Genomic DNA, 21,349 nt, shown 5'->3' with positions numbered 1-21,349 from the left:
ATACAGTCCATTGCTTGCACATACAGCAGTCCAGCACACTCTAGAATCCGTTGCTTTAAGGGTCAACGTCAACAATTAGACAGACACTCCTTCCTTCCTGGGGTTCTTTCCTCCTGATGGTATGAACTAGCTCCATGCACCCCTGAGAGTTTGCTGCTCAGGGTAGGCCTCAGGACATCTGGGGAGAAATGATCCTCTCCTTTAAGCTCTGGAGGCAACTCTTATCACAGACACTGTAGATAAGCCATTACCAATTACCCTACCTTTGGAGGAAAAGACTGGAAATTGGAAGAAGTGATTCAGATGGTTGAGGTCAGGGAACAGTAAGTGGAGCTGCTGGGATTAGAGCCCCAGCGGGTATTTATTTCTTCTTTTGAAGTAATTAACAGAACTAAGACCCTGTTAGGTGTACATTGCAAATGGAATCCATAGGTGACCAGCCCTTCTTTTGTCTCCAGGAAAAAGGAGGATAGACTCCAGCTCACTCTCTTTACCCATGACATAGAAGAAGGAAATGTTTAACTGTCCGAGGAGCCCCTTGTCTTATGTCACAAAGAACCAGGAACCACTGGTTTACACTGATTATTGTTTAAAACGTGATGACACCATGAAAGAATTGGAAAACCCACTAGGACCAATCTGATTGTCTCAGACATAGATGTACAGTTGTGGAATCTGCTTCTGTAGTACCTCATTAATTAAAAAAATTTTTAAATTTATTTTTATTTTTCCACTTTTTGTTGGATATATTTTATATACATTTCAGATGTTATGCCCTTTCCCAGTCTCTCCTACATAAACCTGGTCCCATCCCTCCTCCCCCTGCTTCTATGGGGGTGCCCCTACCCCCAACACCTCCCGCCTCCCCACCCTGACATTAACCCTACACTGGGGCATTAAGCCTTGTCAAAACCAAGGGCTTTTCTTCCCATTGATGCCCAACAAGACCATCTTCTGCTACATATGCTGGAGCCATGGGTCCATCCATTTGTATTCTTTGGAGTGGTATAGCTGGGCCCTCAGGTAGTACTATGTCCAGTTTTCTGAGAAACCTCCCAGAGTGGTTGGTTGTACCAGCTTGCAATCCCACCAACAATGGAGGTGTGTTCCTCTTTCTCTCCATCCTCAACAGTATCTGCTGTCACCTGAGCTTTTGAACTTAGCCATTTTGACTGGTGTGAGGTGGAATCTCAGGGATGTTTTGATTTGCATTTTCCTGATGATTAAGGATGTTGATCATTTCTTTAGGTGCTTCTCAACCATTTGATATTCCTCAGTTGTGAATTCCTTGTTTAGCTCTGTACCCCATTTTTAATAGGATTGTTTGATTCTCTAGAGTCTAACTTCTTGAGTTCTTTGTATATATTGAATACTAGCCCTCTATCAGATGGAGAATTGTCAAAGATCATTTTCCATCCCTTTTGTTGTTGTTTCATTCAAATGACAGGGTCCTTTGCCTTACAGAAGCTTTGCAATTTTATGAGGTCCCATTTGTCAATTCTTGATCTTAGAGCGTAAGCCATTGGTGTTCTGTTCCAGAAAACTTGCCCTGTGCCCATGTGCTCAACGCTCTTCCCTACTTTCTCTTCTATTAGTTTGAGTGCGTATGGTTTTATGTGGAGGTCCTTGATCCACTTGGACTTCAGCTTTGTACAAGGAGATAAGGATGGATCTATTTGCATTATTCTACATGCTGACCACCAGCTGGACAAGCACCATTTGTTGAAAATGCTGTCTTTTTTCTACTGGATGGTTTTAGCTCCTTTGTTAAAGATCAAATGACCATAGGTGTGTTGGTTCATTTCTGGATCTTCAATTCCATTTTATTGTTTTACCTGCCTGTCTCTGTACCAATACCTTGCAGTTTTTTTAAAATCACTATTGCTCTGTAATATAGCTTAAGGTCAAGAATGGTGATTCCCCCTGATGTTATTTTATTTTCGAGAATAGTTTTTAATATTTTGGGTTTTTTTTTTTTTTTTTGCTATTCCAGATGAATTTGCAAATTTCTCTTTCTAACTCTATGAAGAATTGAGTTGAAATTTTGATGGGGATTGCATTAAACCTGTAGATTGCTTTTGGCAAAATGGCCATTTTTACTATATTAATCCTGACAGTGCATAAGCATGGGAGATCTTTCTATCTTCTGAGATCTTGTTCAATTTTCTTCTTCAGAGACTTGAAGTTCTTGTCATACAGATCTTCCACTTGCTTAGTTAGAATCACACCAATGTATTTTATATTATTTGTGACTATTGTGAAGGTGTCATTTCCCCAATTTCTTTCCCAGCCTACTCTATACTTTGAGTAGAGGAAGGATACTGAGTTTGTTTGAGTTAATTTTATATCCAGCCACTTTGCTGGAGTTATTTATCAGCTGTAGGAGTAATATTTTGAATTCTTCCTTTTCAATTTGTATTCCTTTGACCTCCTTTTGTTGCCTAATTGTTCTGATTAGGACTTCGATTAGTATATTGAATAGGTAGGATGAGAGTGGGCAGCCTTGTCTAGTCCCTGATTTTAGTGGGATTGATTCAAGTTTCTCTCCATTTAGTTTGATGTTGGTTACTTGTTTGCTATATTTTACTTCTACTATGTTTAGGTATAAGCCTTGAATTCCTGATCTTTCTAAGACTTTTAGTTGAAAGAAAACTACTTTCTTGCTTTTTTTTGGGTGTAGTTTCACTCCTTGTGTTGGAGTTTTCCATCTGTTATCCTTTGTATGGCTGGATTTGTGGAAAGATGTTCTATAAATTTGTTTTTGTCATGGAATATCTTGGTTTCTTTATCTATGGTAATTGACAGTTTTGCTGGATATATAATCCTGGATTGGCATTTTTGTTCTCTTAGGATCAGTATGGCATCTGCCTAAGATGTTCTAGCTTTCATAGTCTCTGTTGAGAAGTCTGGTGTGATTCTGATAGGTCTGCATTTATAGGTTACTTGATCTCTTTCCCTACTGCTTTTAATATTCTTTCTTTGTTTTGTGCATTTCTTTGGTGTTTTGACCATTATGCAATGGGAGAATTTTTTATGGTCCAATCTAGTTGGAGTTCTGCAGTCTTCTTTTATGTTTATGGTTCTTTCGTTAGGTTAGGAGTTTTCTTTTATAATGTTGTTGAAGCTATTTCCTGGCCCTTTAAGTTGGGAATATTCACTCTCTTCTATACCTATTATCCTCAGGTTTGACCTTCTCATTGTGTCCTGGATTATCTGTATGTTTTGGGTTATAAGCTTTTTGCATTTTGCATTTTTTTTGACTGTTGTGTAAATGTTTTCTATTGTATCTTCTGCCCCTGAGATTCTCTCTTCTTCTCTTGTATTCTATTGGTGATGTTTGTGTCTATAACTCCTGATCTCTTTCCTAAGTTTTCTATCGCCAGGGTTGTCTCTTTTTACGATTTCTTTATTGTTTCTAATTTAATTTTTAGATCCTGTGTGATTTTGTTCAATTCTTTTACCTGTTCAGTTGTATTTTCCTGTAATTCCCTAAGAGATTTTTGTGTTTCCTCAAGGGCTTCTACCTGTTTAGCTGTGTTGTCTTGTATTTCTTTAAAGGAGTTATTTAAGACCTTCTTAAAGTCCTCTAACATCGTCATGAGTTGTGATTTTTAAATCAGAATCTTGCTTTTCTGGTGTGTTGGGAGTATTCAGGACTTGCTAGGGTGAGGGAATTGGGTTCTGATGATGCCAAGTGGACTTGGTTTCTGTTGCTTAGGTTCTTGGACTTCCCTCTTACCATCTGCTTATCTTTGGAGTTAGCTGGTTTTTCTTATTCTGACAGTGGCTTGATTGTCCTGTAAGCCTGTATGTCAGCACTACTGGGGAATCAGCTCTTTCCCTGCAGGGTCTGGGGCACAGGGTCAGAACAAGGCGCAGGTAGAAACCAGAAGGATCCTGTCCCAAACTGCTTCTCAATTCCTGTATCCTGAAGGCTCTGGGCGCGTCCCTCAGAGCAACAGTTGTTTTCTCACCTGTGCTCTCAGACATGTCAGTACTCCTATGAGACCGGCTCTCTCCTAGCGGGGTCTGGGTACAGAGTGCTCTGGCACTGGGTCAGGTAGGGACGAAGGCAGGAACTTCACTAATTTCTTTTTTTTTTTTTTTTTCTTGTTTCAAGTTTATTTGTAAAAACAGCATAGGACACTGGTCATCTTCAATAGTGTGTAGGTGGGTGTGTCATGGCAGTCTGTCCGTCTGTCTTCACTTTGGCAGGGGCCTTTTCTACGGAGCCTTCACAGGGGCCTGGGCACCTTTGGGAGCCTGAGCTGGAGCCGAAGCCTGGGCCTTAGCTGGAGCTTTGGCCTCTGCCTTGGTTTGAACCCTGGGCTTTGGTTGGCAGAGCCTACGACCCTTGGCATGTAGCTTCGAATCCTCTTCCCAAGCTTGGGCTGAGTTTGCGGCTGGGGCCCTTTGGCATCTTGGGCTTGATGACCTGAGGCTTCACAAGGGCCTTGATGGCCTCTGCGCGTGCGCTCACTGCCTTTGCATTGTTGGCCTGCATCTTCTTCAGGCCTTTCTTGTGCTTCTTGGCAAAACGCATGTTCTTCAGGAACTTGGGATCAACCCCCTTAAGAGATTCGTATCTTTGTGACCGGGGTTTCTTGATGCCATTCCTGTGCCATTTGCGGGACTGGTTGTGGGTGGTGTGGTTCTTGGACTTGGCCATGTCTGCACGGTAACCCGCGGCTCCCGCAGTGCCTGGGACCCCATTAATTTCTTAATGTTCACCACAGGCAAGAGGTTGAATGGCTCTCAGGATGTGTACAGGTATAAGTTCCTTTCAAGTTAGCTCTTTCTAAGTCACTTTGTATCCAAGTTAAATAGTTCATATTGCAAAGTTTCACTGTGTTACAAAGTCTTGCTTTGGTTTCTTGCAGAACTCATCACCCGCTGGCAATTAGCCCTGTTTTGCCACGTGAAATAGCATTATTCAGCATGCTTCTGGAGCTGATCCTTTGGATAGGATGATGTAATTCATATTTCCCCCTGCCATCTGCCTTTGTACTAAGATAAAGCCAAGTGAAGAGGCTCTTCCCCACTGTTACTTTCTTAACCACAAGATGTTTAATTAAAAACAAAATGACAATGTGTGACACTATTCCTGTCTTGAAGAAAGGCCATCCTGGCTCTTTGGGATTCAGATGGACAACATAAAAGAAAATACATCATTACTTATAGTAACAGGGGAAGGGGGTTACTGTGGAGCTTTAACAGAGCTTCCTTTTGGAAAGTAGCTAAAAGGAATGTTGTCTGTCTCCTTTCTCTTAGAGTACCAGAATGAACATTCATAATTTTGCTGATGGATGCTGCATTGTTGAGAGCTAGAGGCTGTGGTCTTCCATCTTCAGGTAACATGGTAACAGGGCTCTGCTTACCTTGTTTCTCCATCAGTGCAGGAGAAGTCTCTGAACTGCTAGAAATATGTGAGTCATTCATTTAAAAATTAACTTAATAGAAGAGAAAGTGGGAAATAGTCTTAGTACATGAGACAATTTCCTGAACAGAACACCAGTGACTCAGACTCGAAAATCAATTGATAAGTAAGGCCTCATGAAATGGAAAGGCTTCTGTAATGCAAACGATACTGTTACTAGGACAAAACGGCAGCCTATAGATTGGGAAAAGACCTTCACTAACCCTACATCTTACAGAGGACTAACATCAAAAATAAATAAGAACTCAAGAAGTTAGACAACCACAATCCAAAAACTTCAATTTTAAAAACAAGGTACAGAGCTAAACAGATTTTCTTTTCTTTTTTCTTTTCAATTTTATTGGATATTCTCTGTATTTACATTTAAAATGTTATACCCTTACTTCTCACTCCTCTCCCTCCTCCCACCTCAACTTGCTTCCATGAAGGTGTTTCTTCTCCCAATCACCCTCTTCACCTCAGTGCCTTGGCTGTTGATGGTGTTGTTCTTCCCATGAAGTTGCAAACCTTTCAGCTCCTTCAGACCTTTCTCTAGCTCTTTTATTGGGGTCCCCATGTTCAGTCTGATGCTTAGCTGCAAGCATCCTCACCTGTATCTATATGACTCTGGCAGAGCCTCAAAGGAGACATCCATATCTGGTTCCTTCTAGTAAACACTTCTTGGCATCAGCAATAATGCTTGGGTTTGGTGACTGCATATGGGGTGGTTCTCCAGGTAAGGCAACCTAAACAGAATTCTTAACAGGGAAATCTTGAATGGCTGAAAAGCACTTAAGGAAACATTTAGCATCCTTAGTCATCAGAGAAATGCAAATCAAAATGTCCATGAGATTCTACTTCACACCAATCAGAATGGCTAAGATAAAAAACTCAAGCAGCAGCCTATGCTGGTGAGGATGTGGAGAAAGGGAACCATCCCTCCATTGCTGGTGGGAATTGGTCCAACCACTCTGGAAATCAATCTGACAGTTTCTCAGAAAATCGGAAATAGTTCTACCTGAAGACCCAGTTATACTGTTCCTGGGCATATACACAGAAGATGTTCCACCATAACACAAGGACACTTGCTCAACTATGCTCATAGCAGCTTTATTTGTAATATCCAGAAACTAGGAACAACCCATATGTTTCTCAACCAAATAATGGATGCAGAAAACATGGTTCATTTACACAATTGACTATAATTTATCTATTAAAAATGATTAAAAATCCGCATTATAAATTTTGCAAATGGATGGGACTGGAAAATATCATCCTGAGAGAGGTAACTTAGACCCCAAAGTATATACATGCCTGATTGGTATGTACTCACTGATAAGTGGGTATTAACCATAATGTATGGGATACCCATGACCCCACAGACCCAAACAAGTTAAACATGAAAGAAGGCCCAAGCAAATATGCTTGACTCTCACTCATAAGTGGGGATAAAATAGTCATAAGAGGCAAAGGGAAGGAGGGAACTGGATGGGCAAGGAGACAGGGAGGGGGCAGGAATAGGGGTGCAGGATCAGGTGCAGGGCAGATCAGGAGAGAGGGCCTTGGGGTCAGGAGAATGAATGGAAATCTGTAGCTGCAGGGGGTTGGGGCAAGGTTTAGTACTAAGAAGCACTAAAGACCTGGGATGGGTGAGGCTCTAGGAACCAATGCAGGCAATCTTAGCTAAGATGTCAAGCAGTGGGGACATGGAAACTGAAGAGGCCACCTCCTATAGCTGGACAGGACCCTCCAGTGGAGGACACTAATCCACCCACAAAACTTTTGACCCCCAATTTTTTTTTTTTCTGTGTAAAAAGAAATGCCAGGACAAAGATGCAGCAGAGACTGGAAGAATGGAAAACCAATAACCCGCCCAATTTGAGACCCATCCCATGGACATGCACCAACCCCTAACACTATTAATGATACTATGTTATGCTTGCAAACAGGAGCTTAGTATAACTGTCCTCTGAGAGGCTGTACCAGCAGCTGACAGATGCAGATACTCACAGCCAAGCACTGGATAGAGGTCAGGGACTCTATTGGAAGAGTTAGGGGAAGGACTGAAGACCCTGAAGGGGATGGGAATCCCAAGGGAAGACCAACAGAGTCAACTAACCTGGACCCTTGGGAGTTCTCAGAAACTGAGCTACCAACAAAAAATATACACAGGCTGGGCAGAGGCTCCCAGCACATATGCAGCAGATGGGCAGCTCACTTTTTTTGTGGGTCCCCCAATAACTGGAGCAGGGACTGTCTCTAAAGCTGTAACCTGACTGTGAAATCTGTTCCCCAATAGTGTTGCTTTGTCTGGCCTCAGTGGGAGAGGATGCCCGTAACACTACAGTGCCAAGTTAGGGGAATTCACAGAGGAGAAGGGGAGAAGGAAGGAGGTAGGGGGTGATGGGGGGGGCAGCATTTGGGTCATAAATAAATAAATAAATAACCAAAGAGTTACTAAATTACTGAAGGGTAGGCTTGAGTAGACCTTCTTCATCACTCCCCACTTCCCACCATGACCAGTTAATGCCATGCAAATGTCAATGCCTGACTTGACCTAGGCATCCCCAGATGTTGTTACATGAAAATCTTCACAGTGGGCAGAACTTCAGGCAGTTTGTTTGGTGTTACATATGGTGTTACAGTTTGTCTGGAAGAAGAAATGGCCACAGGTAAGATGGTTCACTGATTCATGGGCTGTAGCCAATGGATTGGCTGGATGGTCAGGGACTTGGAAAGATCAGGATTGGAAAACTAGTGAGAAAGACATCTGGGGAAGAAGTATATGGATAGATCTCTCCAAATGGGCAAAGGATGTGAAGATATTTGTGTCCCATGTAAATGCTCACCAAAAGGTGACTTCAGTTGAGGAGGAGTTCAGTAATTGAGTAAGATCACTCATTCAGTGGACAACCAGCCTCTTTCCCCAGCCATCCCTGCCATTGCTCAATGGGCACATGAACAAAGTGGTCATGGTGGCCGAGATGGAGGTTATGCTTGGGATCAACAACATGGACTTCCACTCACCAAGGCTGACATGGCTACAGCTGCTGCTGAATGTCAGATCTGACAACAGCAGAGACCAACACTGAGCCCCAGATATGGTACCATTCCTCAAGGTGACCAACCAGAAACCTGGTGGTATGCCAACTACATTGGACCACGTCCTCTGTGGGAAGGACAATGTTTTGTTCTTACTGAAGTAGATACTTATTTTGGTAATGGACTTGCCTTTCCTGCACGTAATGCTTCTGCCAAAACCACCATCCGTGGACTTACAGAATGCCTTATTCATCGTCATGGTATTCCACACCATATTGCTTCTGACCAAGAAACTCATTTCACAGCCAGGGAAGTGCAACATTGGGCCCATAATCATGGCATCCACTGGTCTTACCATGTTCCTCATCATTCTGAAGCAGCTGGTCTGATAGAAAGATGGAATGGCCTTTTGGAGACACAGGTACAGTGCCAATTATGTGGCAGCAGCATGGAGGGCTGGGGCAGAGTTCTTCAGAAGGCAGCATATGCTATGAATCAGCGTCCAATATATGGTACAGTTTCTCTCAGAGCCAGGCCCCATGAGTCCAGGAATAAAGGGGTGGAAAAGGGAATAGTTCCACTCATTATCATTCCTAGTGGCCCTCTAGGAAAATTTTTGTTTCCTTCTCCCATAACTCTAAGTTTGGCTGGTCTAGAAGTTTTGTTTCCAGAGTGGGAAATACTCCTACTAGGAGTCACAAACATTCCATTGAACTGGAAACTCAGGCTCTTCCCTGGTCATTTTGGGCTTCTAAGGCCCTTGAACCAACAGACTAAGAAAGGAATAATAGTGTTAGGAGGGGGATAGATCCAGATACCATGGAAAAATTGGATTGTCTCTCCACAATGGAGGTAAGAAGGATTATGTCTGGAGTGCAGAAGATCCCTTAGGGTGTCTATTAGTACTACTACATCCTGAGATTAAAGTCAATGGGAAACTACAACAACCTGATCCAAGCAGGATGACAAAGAATACAGAACCATCAGGAATGAATGTATGGGTCACTCCTCCAGGAAAAGAGCCAAGACCTGCTGAGGTGCTTGCAGAGGGTGGAGGAAATAAAGAATGGGTAGTAGAGGAAGGTAGTTATAAATACCACCTAAGGCCAGGTAAACAGTTGCAGAAATGAGAATTATAAAGTAATATGAATGCTTCTGTTTTATTTTAAGAACACATTTGTAACATCAATTGGTATTTAAGTTGAGATACTAAAAGATTGTTCCCAAGGGACATTGCCCCATTGTAATTTACAAATGTGTTTGTGATTGTATGAGGAATGTTAGGTGTATTCATGACCTTGTTATTACTTCATGTGGACATGAGATATTATTTGTGTCAAGTTGACAAGGGTAGATTGTAATAGCTATTCCTGGTTGTCAACTTGACTATATCTGGAATGAACCACAATCCAGAATAGAATGGCTTACCTGTGATCCTGATTTTGAGGCTGGGAGATACATGTTTCTGACCTGAATCTTGGCATGGAGATCTTGAGGCATAGCAGCTATGAATCTTAGGACACTAAGGCAAGGAGATCTTAAAGTTCAAGGTCATCTGGGACAAAGCAAGTCCCAGATCCAGGTGTGGTGTTACACACCTTTAATCTGGGACACAGCTTCTGCTGTGGACCTACACAAGGGCATTGGAAGAAGGACAGCTCTCTTCCTTCATCTGCTTACCTTGTGGGACTGAGCAACTTCTGAAAACATTCTGTGGGGAAGACCCAGAACTTATCTCCTCAAATGGATCACTTATAAAAGACTGGTAGTCACCTGGTTCCAATAACTCACGTCTTTATGATTATTCTAGGTGAGGCTTCCATTCAAATGGGTCCATACCAGAATTCTACCAGATCTTAACCAGTTGAAAAGTCCCCTTTGTGTATTACAATATTTGCCCCATAGCTAATATGCAATGAATGTAGACAGAATGAATAGAACCTGGATTCAGCAGCAGCAGTGGGTGACACAAATAATCACTAACTATCAAACACTAGAAGGTCCCCAGGTCCTGTGCTCACAAAACCTGTGCTAAAGAGAATAAAGGTGAGAGCGGAGAGGCAGGATGCTAGCAAGTCATTCTTCAGACAACTCTGGTCATGCAGGCGTGTTCTTTAAGGAAAAGTCGGACTACTTCAGTTTTGAGGCATAGTGAGGTCACAAGAAGACAAGTGTGGCTTTTTTATTCTTATTATCCATTGTCTTAGTCAGGGTTTCTATTTCTGCATAAACATCATGACCAAGAAGCAAGCTGACACTCCCACATTGCTGTTCATCACCAAAGGAAGTCAGGACTGGAACTCAAGCAGATCAGGAGTCAGGAGCTGGTGCAGAGGTCAGGGAGGGATGTTACTTACTAGCTGGCTTCCCCTGGATTGCTCAGCCTGCTTTCATATAAAACCAATGTCTACCAGCCCAGGGATGGCACCGCCCACAATGGGCTGGGCCCTCCCCCCCTTGATCACTAGCTGAGAAAATGCCTTACAGCTGGATGTCATGGAGGCATTTCCTCAACTTAGGCTCCTTTGTGATAACTCCAGCTTGTGTCAAGTTGACCCAAAACCAGCCAGTACACCCACATATCTTAACTCACCCAGAGAACCCTGTTCATTCAGTCTGACACTAAAAGAGAGTTTTTAGACCCAGACATCTTTGCAAATGGTGCACAGTACCTCAGAGGCAAGAGGGGGTGACCCTGGTGCACCTTGCCACCCACAGCTGATTGTTTGAAGTCAATAGTTTTTTTGATTTTAGAGAGAAATGAGAAAAATTGCTAGAAAATTTGGGACACTCCAGGGGCTCTTTATCCTGTACAGACAAGAAAAGATATAAACCATATATCCAAGTCATGCATGGTCTGCCCCTGTGTGCCTTCTGGTATTTGTTGCTTTGCAGTTTAGTACCTGAAAACAGGGTCTGGACTGTAATAAAAATGATTTTATGCCAGGGATGAGAGGCACAGGCCCCATTTTCACAGGCTTACTACTGTTTAATGCAGGAGATTCTGGCCCGTGCGGTACCAATGTTAAGTAGCTTAAATGAGGTCTGTGTAAATAAAGTTAGGTTCAGATTTATTCAATTAGCTCCACTCCCTGGAGTTTTAGGATCTGTTTTACCTGTTCTTTCTCTGTGTCTCCCAAGCAGATGAGGAGAAATAGATGAAATCATTCTCTCATGTTGTTCTCCCATGTGGAAAGTGATTTACTTTCAAAGGTCATTTTGTAGGCTCCTGCCTTAATTCTGCATTATCCTAACTAAGCTCCTGGCTCCTCTAAATCCCTCTGTTCAGTAAGGGCTCAGTAAACATTTGTTGAGTAAATGGAACAATAACCAAGCCCGCACTTTGTACCCTGGTGATAGCTAGCTGCCAAGTGCTAGTCTCCAGATTCACGTCTGTGTTTTCTGTTTCCACTTCCATTTATCTCCACTGTCTGGTAGGGATTTCTCTCCAAACTCCGACCAGGACATTTCCTTTAGAAGTCTCCCCATGGGCTAGAGAAATGGTTCAGTGGTTAGAGCACTGACTGCTCTTCCAGAGGTCCTGAGTTCATATTCCCAGCAACCACATGGTGGCTCACAACCATCTGTAATGAGATCTGATGCCCTCTTCTGGTGTGTGTGAAGACAGCTACAGTGTACTTATATATAATAGCTAAATAAATCTTTTTAAAAAAGTCTCTCCATTCATTCCAGAATATTCTCTTCTGCTTGTTTTCTCACTGCATCCTTCCTTTCCTTCCTCCTTCCTTTCTCTAACTCCATTTTTTCCTCTTATAAATATTTCTCAGGAGGCTGTAGTAGGGCTGACATATCAGAGTGTTTAACAATCTAGCATGGGCTAGAGCAGTGTTCAAATGAGCTTTCTGAATAAATAGAAATATTGGCCTATGCAATGAAATGCTGGCAGTCTTTGGTTGAATTTGGTTTTAGAGTCTGGATCCTAAATGAGTAATTAATTATATGTATATACAAACCTAGAATATATTATGGTATTACCCCCACCCACTTCTCCTCTTTCTGGGGTTCTTTCTAATATGAGATATTCATTTAGAATGACACTGGTCAGTATTGACTGGAATTTGTCCATATGGAGTGGAGAGAGGGCATATGTTATATGCAGGCCCTGAGTCAAGACCTTTTTTATGTGGTCAAAGCACAAAGATGCCCATACTGGGTGGGTGGGGATGCCTAAGGGCATAAGGCAATCTGTGTACATGCGCATTTCTTAACATCAAAAAGGAAGATGGACAAGTAAAAGTATTAAGAACCACAGTTGTAATAAAGCAGAGATGTAGGGAAGCAATTAGAAAGAATACTCTTGTCCAACAACATGAAGAAACATAGACTGCTAGAGAGAACATTGTCTGTCTTCCCCAAAGCTCAGTGGTGGATAGATTTCTGGGTACTCTGGAGAGGAGTGGGGTCTGATTCTCTAATGGAAGCATCTCAGTGAGAGCAGTTGAACTTAACGCCATGTGTGAGTCATTGCTGCTTCTAAAGACTTTTCTTATTTTTGCTGTCCTAAACATTAAAGTTTCTTGTTTTAAATAGCATTGGATATGTTTGGTTCTGAGTTGATTGCCCACTGTAAATTCATTTAAATGATCTTTGAATTGGTACCCACTTCCCCCCAACAAACATACAATATTTTTATGTTACAATATAATTATTTTAATCTTTACTTGTTCAGTCATCTGGTTTTGGGTGCTTCATTACAGCAAAACAGCAACCACAGGAAGCTAACAGCAGAACAATACAATTGAGTGACCTAAATCCCAGATCCCCAACTCAAGACTGTCATCACAACCCCGTGGTGACCTTTCCCTGTTCCCTTGGACCTTGATTTCCCTAAGTGAAAATAAACACCTAGTAAGCTTTAAATAAAGATTGTGTAGGTGCAATTTTGTGGTGGATGTTCTGACAAAGCAGATGAGCTCTTCCATGACCAGGCACTTAGCTCTGATATCACAATATTTTAAAAAGAATCAACCAGTCACCTGCATAAGGAAGTACTGTGTAAATGAATGGGTTCTCCAAAATCCAAACCAAACCAAACAAACACCCCCCCCAATAAAAAAGAGGAAAAAAAGACCCAAAACAATAGCTACAATAATAACCAATTCTAATTTATTGGTAGTATTTAATCAATGAAGAAAAGCTGTGAGGTTGTGATGGTTACCACTGACAATTCAAAGTGACATGATGTAGAAACACATAGGAGACACACCACTTGGCCAGGCTATGAGGGATTACCTGCGTTGAGTTAGCCTCTGGGGATGCCTATGAAAGGTTATCTGGGTTAGGTCAACAGAGGTGAGAAGATTGACCTTGTGACCTGTGGTGGTACCACTCTGTGGGTGAGGGTCCTGGAATGATTCAATAAAAGGGAGCTGAACATCAGAATGCCCCGCCCTCCACCTCAGCACCACCCTACCCCCTGCCCCAACCTCCGCCATGATGGACTCTTTACCCAGGAACTGTGAGTCAAGATAAACACCTTTTCACTTAAGCTGTGTTTGTCAGGGCACAACATCAGGAAAAGAGACGGACACACAGATACTATCTGTAGTTATGCATCATAGTGAATACTCAGAGCTCTGAAGAATGTGGCCCAGGATCTGTTGCCAGAAAGAACTTGAGATGGAATCCAAACTTAGGTTCTGGATCCCAGGACCTTAATTTAGGGAATGCTGCCCTGTAATGGTAACCCCACAATGGATCTTACTTGGGAAGTGTTAGTGACTATTTTGTCTGATTTCTTCCTCAAGAGGGATTTTCAAATGCCTTGACATTTGGCTATCGTGCTAACACTGACCTATTGATTAATCTATTAGTTATTTATTAATTATCAGTTAATCTCTGTATACTTAACTTTCTTATACTCATTTTGACACTGAGAATTAGTGTTTACCCTTATGAAAATTTAGTGTGTGTGTATGTGTGTGTTTTCTTTTCCGAAGCAGGGCAGGACTGAAGATGGGGTGAGACAGGCAACTCTCTGTGAATACAGACTTCAGCCATGCCAGGAATGGCTTCTTGTCCACAAGATCTCTCTACTTGCTTCCTTCTGATTAACATGCCCTTTCACACAGACAACCATGTTTGGCTCTAGCCATGTTCTTTGTCAGAATGCAAACTCTCTGGGGATAGTTAAGTGATTCTGTAGTAAAGACTTGACTGGCAGCAGCTGTTGGGATTCTGTATACCTCACCTCACCCTCCCAGTTACCTGGCAACAGCCAGTTATACCCCACCCTCAGTTACCTGGAAATAGCCAGGTATGCCCTACCGAAGTGCCCTGACATTATAAAAGGGGCTGCTTGCCCCCCCTTGTTGTCTCTTGTTTTTGCTATTGCACCCTTATCCCTCCTCTTCCCCTTCCCTCCCCCCACATGCTCATGGCTGACCTCTACTCCTCTACTTCTCTACTCCTCTATTCTTCTCGTCTCTGTCTTTGCCTCTACTACCCTCTTAACTACCCCATGACTTGAATAAACTCTATTTCGTACTATACCTTTGTGTGGCTGGTCCCTCAGGGGGAAGGGATTCCCAACATGAATCCTTCAGAGGCATTCCCCCCCCAACCCCACCTCCAGGCCTTGCCACACCTCTATGGGCCATACCACCCCCCTCTCTTCATTCTTTTCCTAACGTTGGTGCTGAAACTGGGATGCCATCTTTTAACAACAGCAGCTTCTCTTCCCTCCCCCATCTGTTTTCCTGTAATAAACTGATTTGCAAATAGACTTTAGTTGAGTACTGACTGGACGATGGAGTCTTGGAACAGCTATGATTGTGGGAGCAGATGAATATGAAAGAGACGAACTGAAAGGGATATGTTGACTGTGCTTGGGAGTAAATGAGACTCTGCATTGCTTAAGCATAAGGTCCACTCGTTATTAAGGAAAGGTAGTAAGGAAGGGTTGTATGGATCTTTCCAAGGATCTTTCCCAGGAGGCATCTTTGGCAACAGCAGACTCGGCTATAGTGAGTCTGAGCTCATGCTCACGTTAAAAGGGGACAGTAGGAATGCTGGTAAGGAAGAGTCCTTCAGTTGAATTTGACTAGCTTAGTGAAGGGGATGGCTAACCACTTGTCTGTACAAACAGAAGCTCAGAAATCATTCTGGTCAACATCTACTTTGTCAGCTTTTCTGAAATCTGCATAGTTGTCCTAAATATCACAACCTGGGACATTTCTTTGAACTCCAGTCTTCATTACAGCCAAAACATAGCTTCTCATCCTCAGCCAGTCTCTTCTTGTTGTGTCTTAAACCCTGGGACAAATGGCTGAGTTACCTATTTAACTCAACAGACCTAGCTGCCAGGTTCTCCCAGCATCCTTCAGTCCCTATGTTACAGGGTATGACTGGCTTTCCCAACCCTCTATGCTGAACGCTCCAGCCCAGCAGCTGGGCTGACTTGCCTTCAGTGGCTCTTCCCTATATAATCCAGTTATCTTGGTTACCTGCTCTCTCTTGATCTACCCTTTACCTTCCTGACTTGGCTGGTCTAGCTCTTCCCTCTCCCCTCCCCTGTCTCCTCAAAAGGCTCAGAGTCATGTCCAGTCTGGACCTTCCGAGGTGTCTCTGCCTCTGTCTATATTCTTCCTTTGATCTACAATAAACTTTCCCTTCTACCATACCCAAGAACAGTCACGATCTTTTCTTTTTCTTTTTTTCTTTCATTTTTTTTTAACAAAAAAATATCCAGTCCTCCTGTCCACTCATCTGAAGCAGATTTCCACCTGCCTCTACCTGAGTCCATCGCCCCACCCACTCAACGCCATTCAGATCGGAAGCATACTAAGCCGTGCATGATCAGACTCAAATTAATGTCACCACACCATCTGTCTCTGAATGCGCTCTCCTCTGTCTCTGCCACATCTGTGCTCCTCATCTTAGCTCACACCACTAGGGGATTAGCACATGGTCCCTCCCATTACCCGTGTCTTGCATTCACACCATTAGTACATGCTACTTCAGTGCTCTCCTGATGGTGGTAGCACTTAGCCCCTGACCTTGATTCAACCAAGTGGCTTGTTTCGGTCAATAAAATTAAATGAGATTCAGAGTCCAGATGAAAGAAGCTCTGTGTGTCTCCTCTGTGTCCTTAAACCTCTCCCACCATTGTAAGAAGAATGTGCCCTTTGGTCAAGGATAAAGGACAAAGGACACAGGAGCCGAACTGCCCAACTGAGTCCTGTCCTGCAGACTATGTACGCCCCAGTAGACCCACAGGCCGACAAGAAACAATCACTGGCTAGTATTTTGGCGTTTGGGGTGTGATTTGTTATGCTGTAATAGCAAACAGATACACCTGACACAATTATTTGCATTTTCCTCTACTGTTTCTACATGTGGGCTGATGTCATGTTGTCTGGGACAAATAGGTGTCAAAGTCCCCTTCACTCCTCTGGAATTTTCCAAATGAAATGGGGGCTTTCTTGCCAATCTTATTAATCAAGTAGTAAAATTAGGCACAGAGGTGTCCTTTCCTGTCACAGAAACTATTTATCTCCAGCTTGGAAGGCAAAGCAATGGGGGCCTTGCTGCAAGCTCAGAGCTAGCTGCACATTTACACAGCAATTGTAGGTGAGGCCACAGCTGTCTTAGGAGGCAGGGTTCTTTCTTTTCTTCCCTCCTTCCCTCCTTCCCTTCTTCCCTCCTTCCCTCCTTCCCTCCTTCCCTCCTTCCCTCCTTCCCTCCTTCCCTCCTTCCCTCCTTCCCTCCTTCCCTCCTTCCCTCCTTCCCTCCTTCCTTCCTCCTTCCTTCCTCCCTCCCTCCCTCCCTCCCTCCCTCTTTTTTCTTTCTTTCTTTCTTTCTTTCTTTCTTTCTCTCTCTCTCTCTCTCTCTCTCTCTCTCTCTCTCTCTCTCTCTCTCTCTCTCTCTCTCTTTTCTTTCTTAGATCATGCTCATTTAAATGGGACTTTCTGTTTTTTTATCCCCAGTCCTTTGAATTTCCTTTTGAAAGGCTGGTGAATATTTTTGGCCGTTCTATCTCCTCCACCAGACAAAACCATTACTAAATAGTCACTAATTAAGTCTCAGGGCCAACTCACTGACAAGTCAAAACAAAAGCCCTGAGCTCTTGGGGCTGTTACACCCTGTCCCCTACAAGCACGGACACTGGCACCTTCACTTGTCTTGCACTATTAAAGGGCTCTGCAAAAGCAAAGACTTTTGCAGCCACAAATGTAGAGCGATTGTTTTGGTTTGGTCTGGCTTTTGAAAGTGTAAGCAACAGGCTTGTCCATGAGAATAAGAACGGAGACAGAAGCCTAAAGAGCTAACAGCCGGCACTGCTCTGCAGTAAGAAGATGCATACACATCCGGACTGATGTGCTCTTCTCCCTGGAAGACAGTGTAAAAATAATTGGTTTAGTCTTGCTCCGACTTGTCCAGAATTCCAAAGCAGACACAGTGAGGAGAATAATTTCACTCTTGAAGCTAAAATGCTCTGGATTAGTTTGAGGGTAATGGTAGGTTGGGGAATAAGAACTTTGAATATTGAGTTCTTTCTTTAAATCAGCCAAGTGGTATCTATTTGCAAGAGATCATTCATTGCTCTACAGTGACTTAAAGACCATCGGTGGCCTTACTTAAACCAACTTCAAGAACACTGGAGAGAGTGAGCTAGAGTAGAACTATTTTCCTTCTATCTGGAATGCTACCATTTTACCGGAGTGGTCAGCACTACTGAAAGCTGCGTGTATTCTGACAGCTTCTCTCCTGGTAGGGCCTCCTCATTTTGGATGTTGGGGTACCTCTGAAGACTTTTCAGTTACAAACCACTGAGAACCTTTAGGTGTCGTGTGGTAAGGTTGGGCAGTATGGTTCTTTCTTCCATGTGAAGGACGCCTTACTGCTGGGCTGCTGGGCTGCTGGGATGCTGGGCAAGGGCATCCTCTTCACTGGGCTTTGCTTGTGGTCAGATTATGTTGGGTGCACTGATGGCTCCTTCGGGGTTTGAAGGCAATCTTGTTTGGGGTCGCAAGGCTGACATAAGTGAGAAGAATCCTTTGGACTTCCAGGTAGACTCTTGGGATGGCAACTTGAGCCTGCAGGGTACCTCAAGCTCCCTCTGATGGGCATTTTCAAGGAGTCATCTTGCTGAAGTAAAGCGTGTGAGACCTCCCACCCACTGCCTCTTAATATTCTCATAGTAGGAAGGATGAAAATGTGACCAGGAGCTTGCCAGTCAAACTGGAGAAGTTTCCCCTGGCTCTCAAAATGTTTCTTCAATGGTTCTTAAAGGTTGTGCCTGTCTCTGCATAGGGCGGCTCTATCCTTCCACAAGGTTAGGAGGACCTATTTCCAGAAGCTTCCAAAAGACAGTGTCCAAGTTGCTATTCTCTAGATCACAGGTTATTTCCATAGTGTCTGTGTCCAAATGCCACCCATCCTGTGGCTTTCCCTTTGTCTTTTCCCAAATGAGAATTATAAGCAGGTTGTTGCATTTTCAGAGAGAAGCAGCTGGTCCAATCTGAGGTAACAGGGAGACTGAAGTGAGAAAAGGTATCTGAAATGTCAAAGGCAAGCTTATAATTCAGAGGAAGCAGGGACAGCTCAACTTTCATCTGTGCCCTTGATATTTTGAAGGTAATTTACACATGTGGCTTTGGTCTAGTGAGTAGCATGTTAAGTCCATCTAAATAGCAGACTGACATCAAGACGTACTGTCTATTTACCAAACAAAAACTAACCTCCTTGTGATGATCCTGTTTGAAGAGAATCAAACGTGGACTAGGTTCTCCCTATATCCTGCTTGCTTGCATGTGTTCATGCATATGTGCATGCATTTAGTGTATTCTGGGGTTTCCTGATGGGGAAAACCAAGTCCCTCCCCTCCATGCCTAAATAATGAGGTGTGCTTACAAAGATGTGAACCATGCGTGGTGATGCTCGTGTACAAACTCAGGGGTATTTCAGACTCACCACCAGTCTGGGCTGCGTAAGAAAGACCCTAAAATAAATCTTTTAAGGAAAATAAAATGGTTGTGAAAAGAAAACTCCAGACCTTGTTCAGTGCCCTGTTTCTCTCGATGACTAGTGTTCTTTAGGATACACATGTAGAGTTCCCTTCCCATAAATCCTTTCTCCTGCTGCAGTAAGGCTGATTGCTATTTGGCTAAATTGCATATGGGAATATGGAAGTGACCTGTGGCATTGGGGTGGTACCTGTCCGTTCAATGATCACATCAAATTCAGTTCTTGATGACTCACAGAGATGAGACACTGGAATGGGTACTGACAGTGTCTCCCCTTGCCTTGGGAAACTGAAGGCTGGGTGTAGATTCTGCATGGGTCATTTGCAGATGAGCATTAGCAGTTAATCACTCATTCTGAGATGCTCAGTAATTTCAGTGCAACTGTCTGGAACCTTCTGGGAACCCATGTGTTTGGGCAGGACAGATTTTACAGTGATTAATCATTCACAACTTAGTACAATATAATTTTAATTTCATCAGTAGCATTCTTGAGCATCTCCACGGAGTATTATTTACTTCCTTGACTTAGTGATTGTGAATACTGGAAGTCAAATGTTTTTCATGACTTGACCTTGTACCCCTTATGGTTCAGCACTGTCTGAAATGCTATGGCTATGCCTACGTTAATTGTGGTTCTGTGCTCCCATTGTGTTATAACACATGGCTGCTTCCACACTAAAGGGCCCCACACCAACACCCCTCCTTTCTATCTCAGTGTTCTTGTGTGCCCATTCATCTCAGGCACTTGCTTTCTTTTGTTTCATCTGATCATGGCCAAGTCCAGTAACTCTGTGTAGCAAGAAGTAATAGGCTCTTAGTTTTATTCTTATCTGCCAAGAGGAGGAATCCAGTATTATGACATTGCCATGACAATGTTATGATATTGATTCTGGGGACCTTGTATTCTCTCCATTTACTCTGACTCTTAGTTGGCTAATGGTCAAACGAAGCTAACAGGTACAGAAGTATTATTTAAAGAGAGCTGCTGACCTATCAACCAAAGTCAGTTCAATTCATAGGTACAAAGAACTCTGAAAGTTCCTATAAGGTCCCTTCCATAGAGACTTCATCTGTGGAGCTGATAGAGTCAAACTGGACAGGAAGTCTGTACATGCCATCTCTTCTGAGTTCTCTACAAGATTGGTCCACTATGGGCTCATTATTCAGAAGGGTCACTAGCTTTTCATTCCCAGGTTTAAGAATCATGCAAATATCCTGGTGGTGTAAAAACCAAGAATCTCAGCCCTTGGGAGTTAAAGGCAGATGTATAAGGGGTTCAGGGTCATCTTCCACTATATATCAAATTTGAGGTCAGCCTGGGCTATGGATACTGTCTCTAAAACACAACAAAATCCAACAAATGCACTCACCCTGTTGGGGAAGAATACCACTGTTCTAGGAATTAAATTACCCAGACTAATGATTCCCTACTTCTATTAGACCAGGAAAGACCAAGATGGGACCACAGAGAGTTAATAAGATCCCAACAACAGACATGCAAGAGGGAATCCAGAAAGCACTGAAGGTCTTCGTACCTTTGGGATGGTCTACCTCTGAACATGACATTGTCTGGGTTGAATCCTCACCAGCCTCAGGGTGGACATGACCGTACATCCAGCTGCCTGGCTAGAACTTTGGCAGCTAGATCTCCACCGGTAAAATAGACCCTCCCACTGAACCTTAGCAACCTGGTTAGGGCTGAGGAAGGAACTGGCTCTACCCCTCCTTAGCAGACTTTTGAAATGTGCAAAGCATTAAAAAATGAAATTGTTCATAAAAACAATTTATGAAATTCAAATCAATTCTGACTCAGGCCAGTTTATTCTCTACTTAGACACCTAGTGGTATTCTCATTCTAGTCTCTGAGATCACCAGGACTCTGTGTGTGTGTGTGTGTGTGTGT

At 43.1% G+C, this 21,349-nt stretch overlaps 1 protein-coding gene and 1 pseudogene across 2 annotated transcripts in view; both read right to left on the bottom strand.

Moving 5' to 3' along the window:
- PLEKHG7 (pleckstrin homology and RhoGEF domain containing G7) overlaps positions 1-21,050 on the bottom strand; it is a gene marked incomplete at both ends in the record, with an annotated part of 36,516 nt that extends 15,466 nt beyond the window's left edge. The window contains 5 exon segments of the mRNA XM_080935380.1: positions 10,139-10,169; positions 10,400-10,443; positions 10,445-10,489; positions 18,528-18,694; positions 21,033-21,050. Coding sequence (XP_080791506.1) covers positions 10,139-10,169; positions 10,400-10,443; positions 10,445-10,489; positions 18,528-18,694; positions 21,033-21,050 — 305 coding nt within the window.
- Positions 4,169-4,697, bottom strand: LOC308434867 (large ribosomal subunit protein eL29-like; annotated as a pseudogene). The gene has a single exon. The product of its transcript is annotated as a large ribosomal subunit protein eL29-like (transcript).
- Positions 21,051-21,349: the final 299 nt, after the last annotated feature.

Source organism: Micromys minutus (assembly GCF_963924665.1).
Source record: "Micromys minutus genome assembly, chromosome: 22".
In the NCBI taxonomy this organism is placed as follows: domain Eukaryota; kingdom Metazoa; phylum Chordata; class Mammalia; order Rodentia; family Muridae; genus Micromys; species Micromys minutus.
This window is presented reverse-complemented; position numbering and strand designations above follow the sequence as displayed.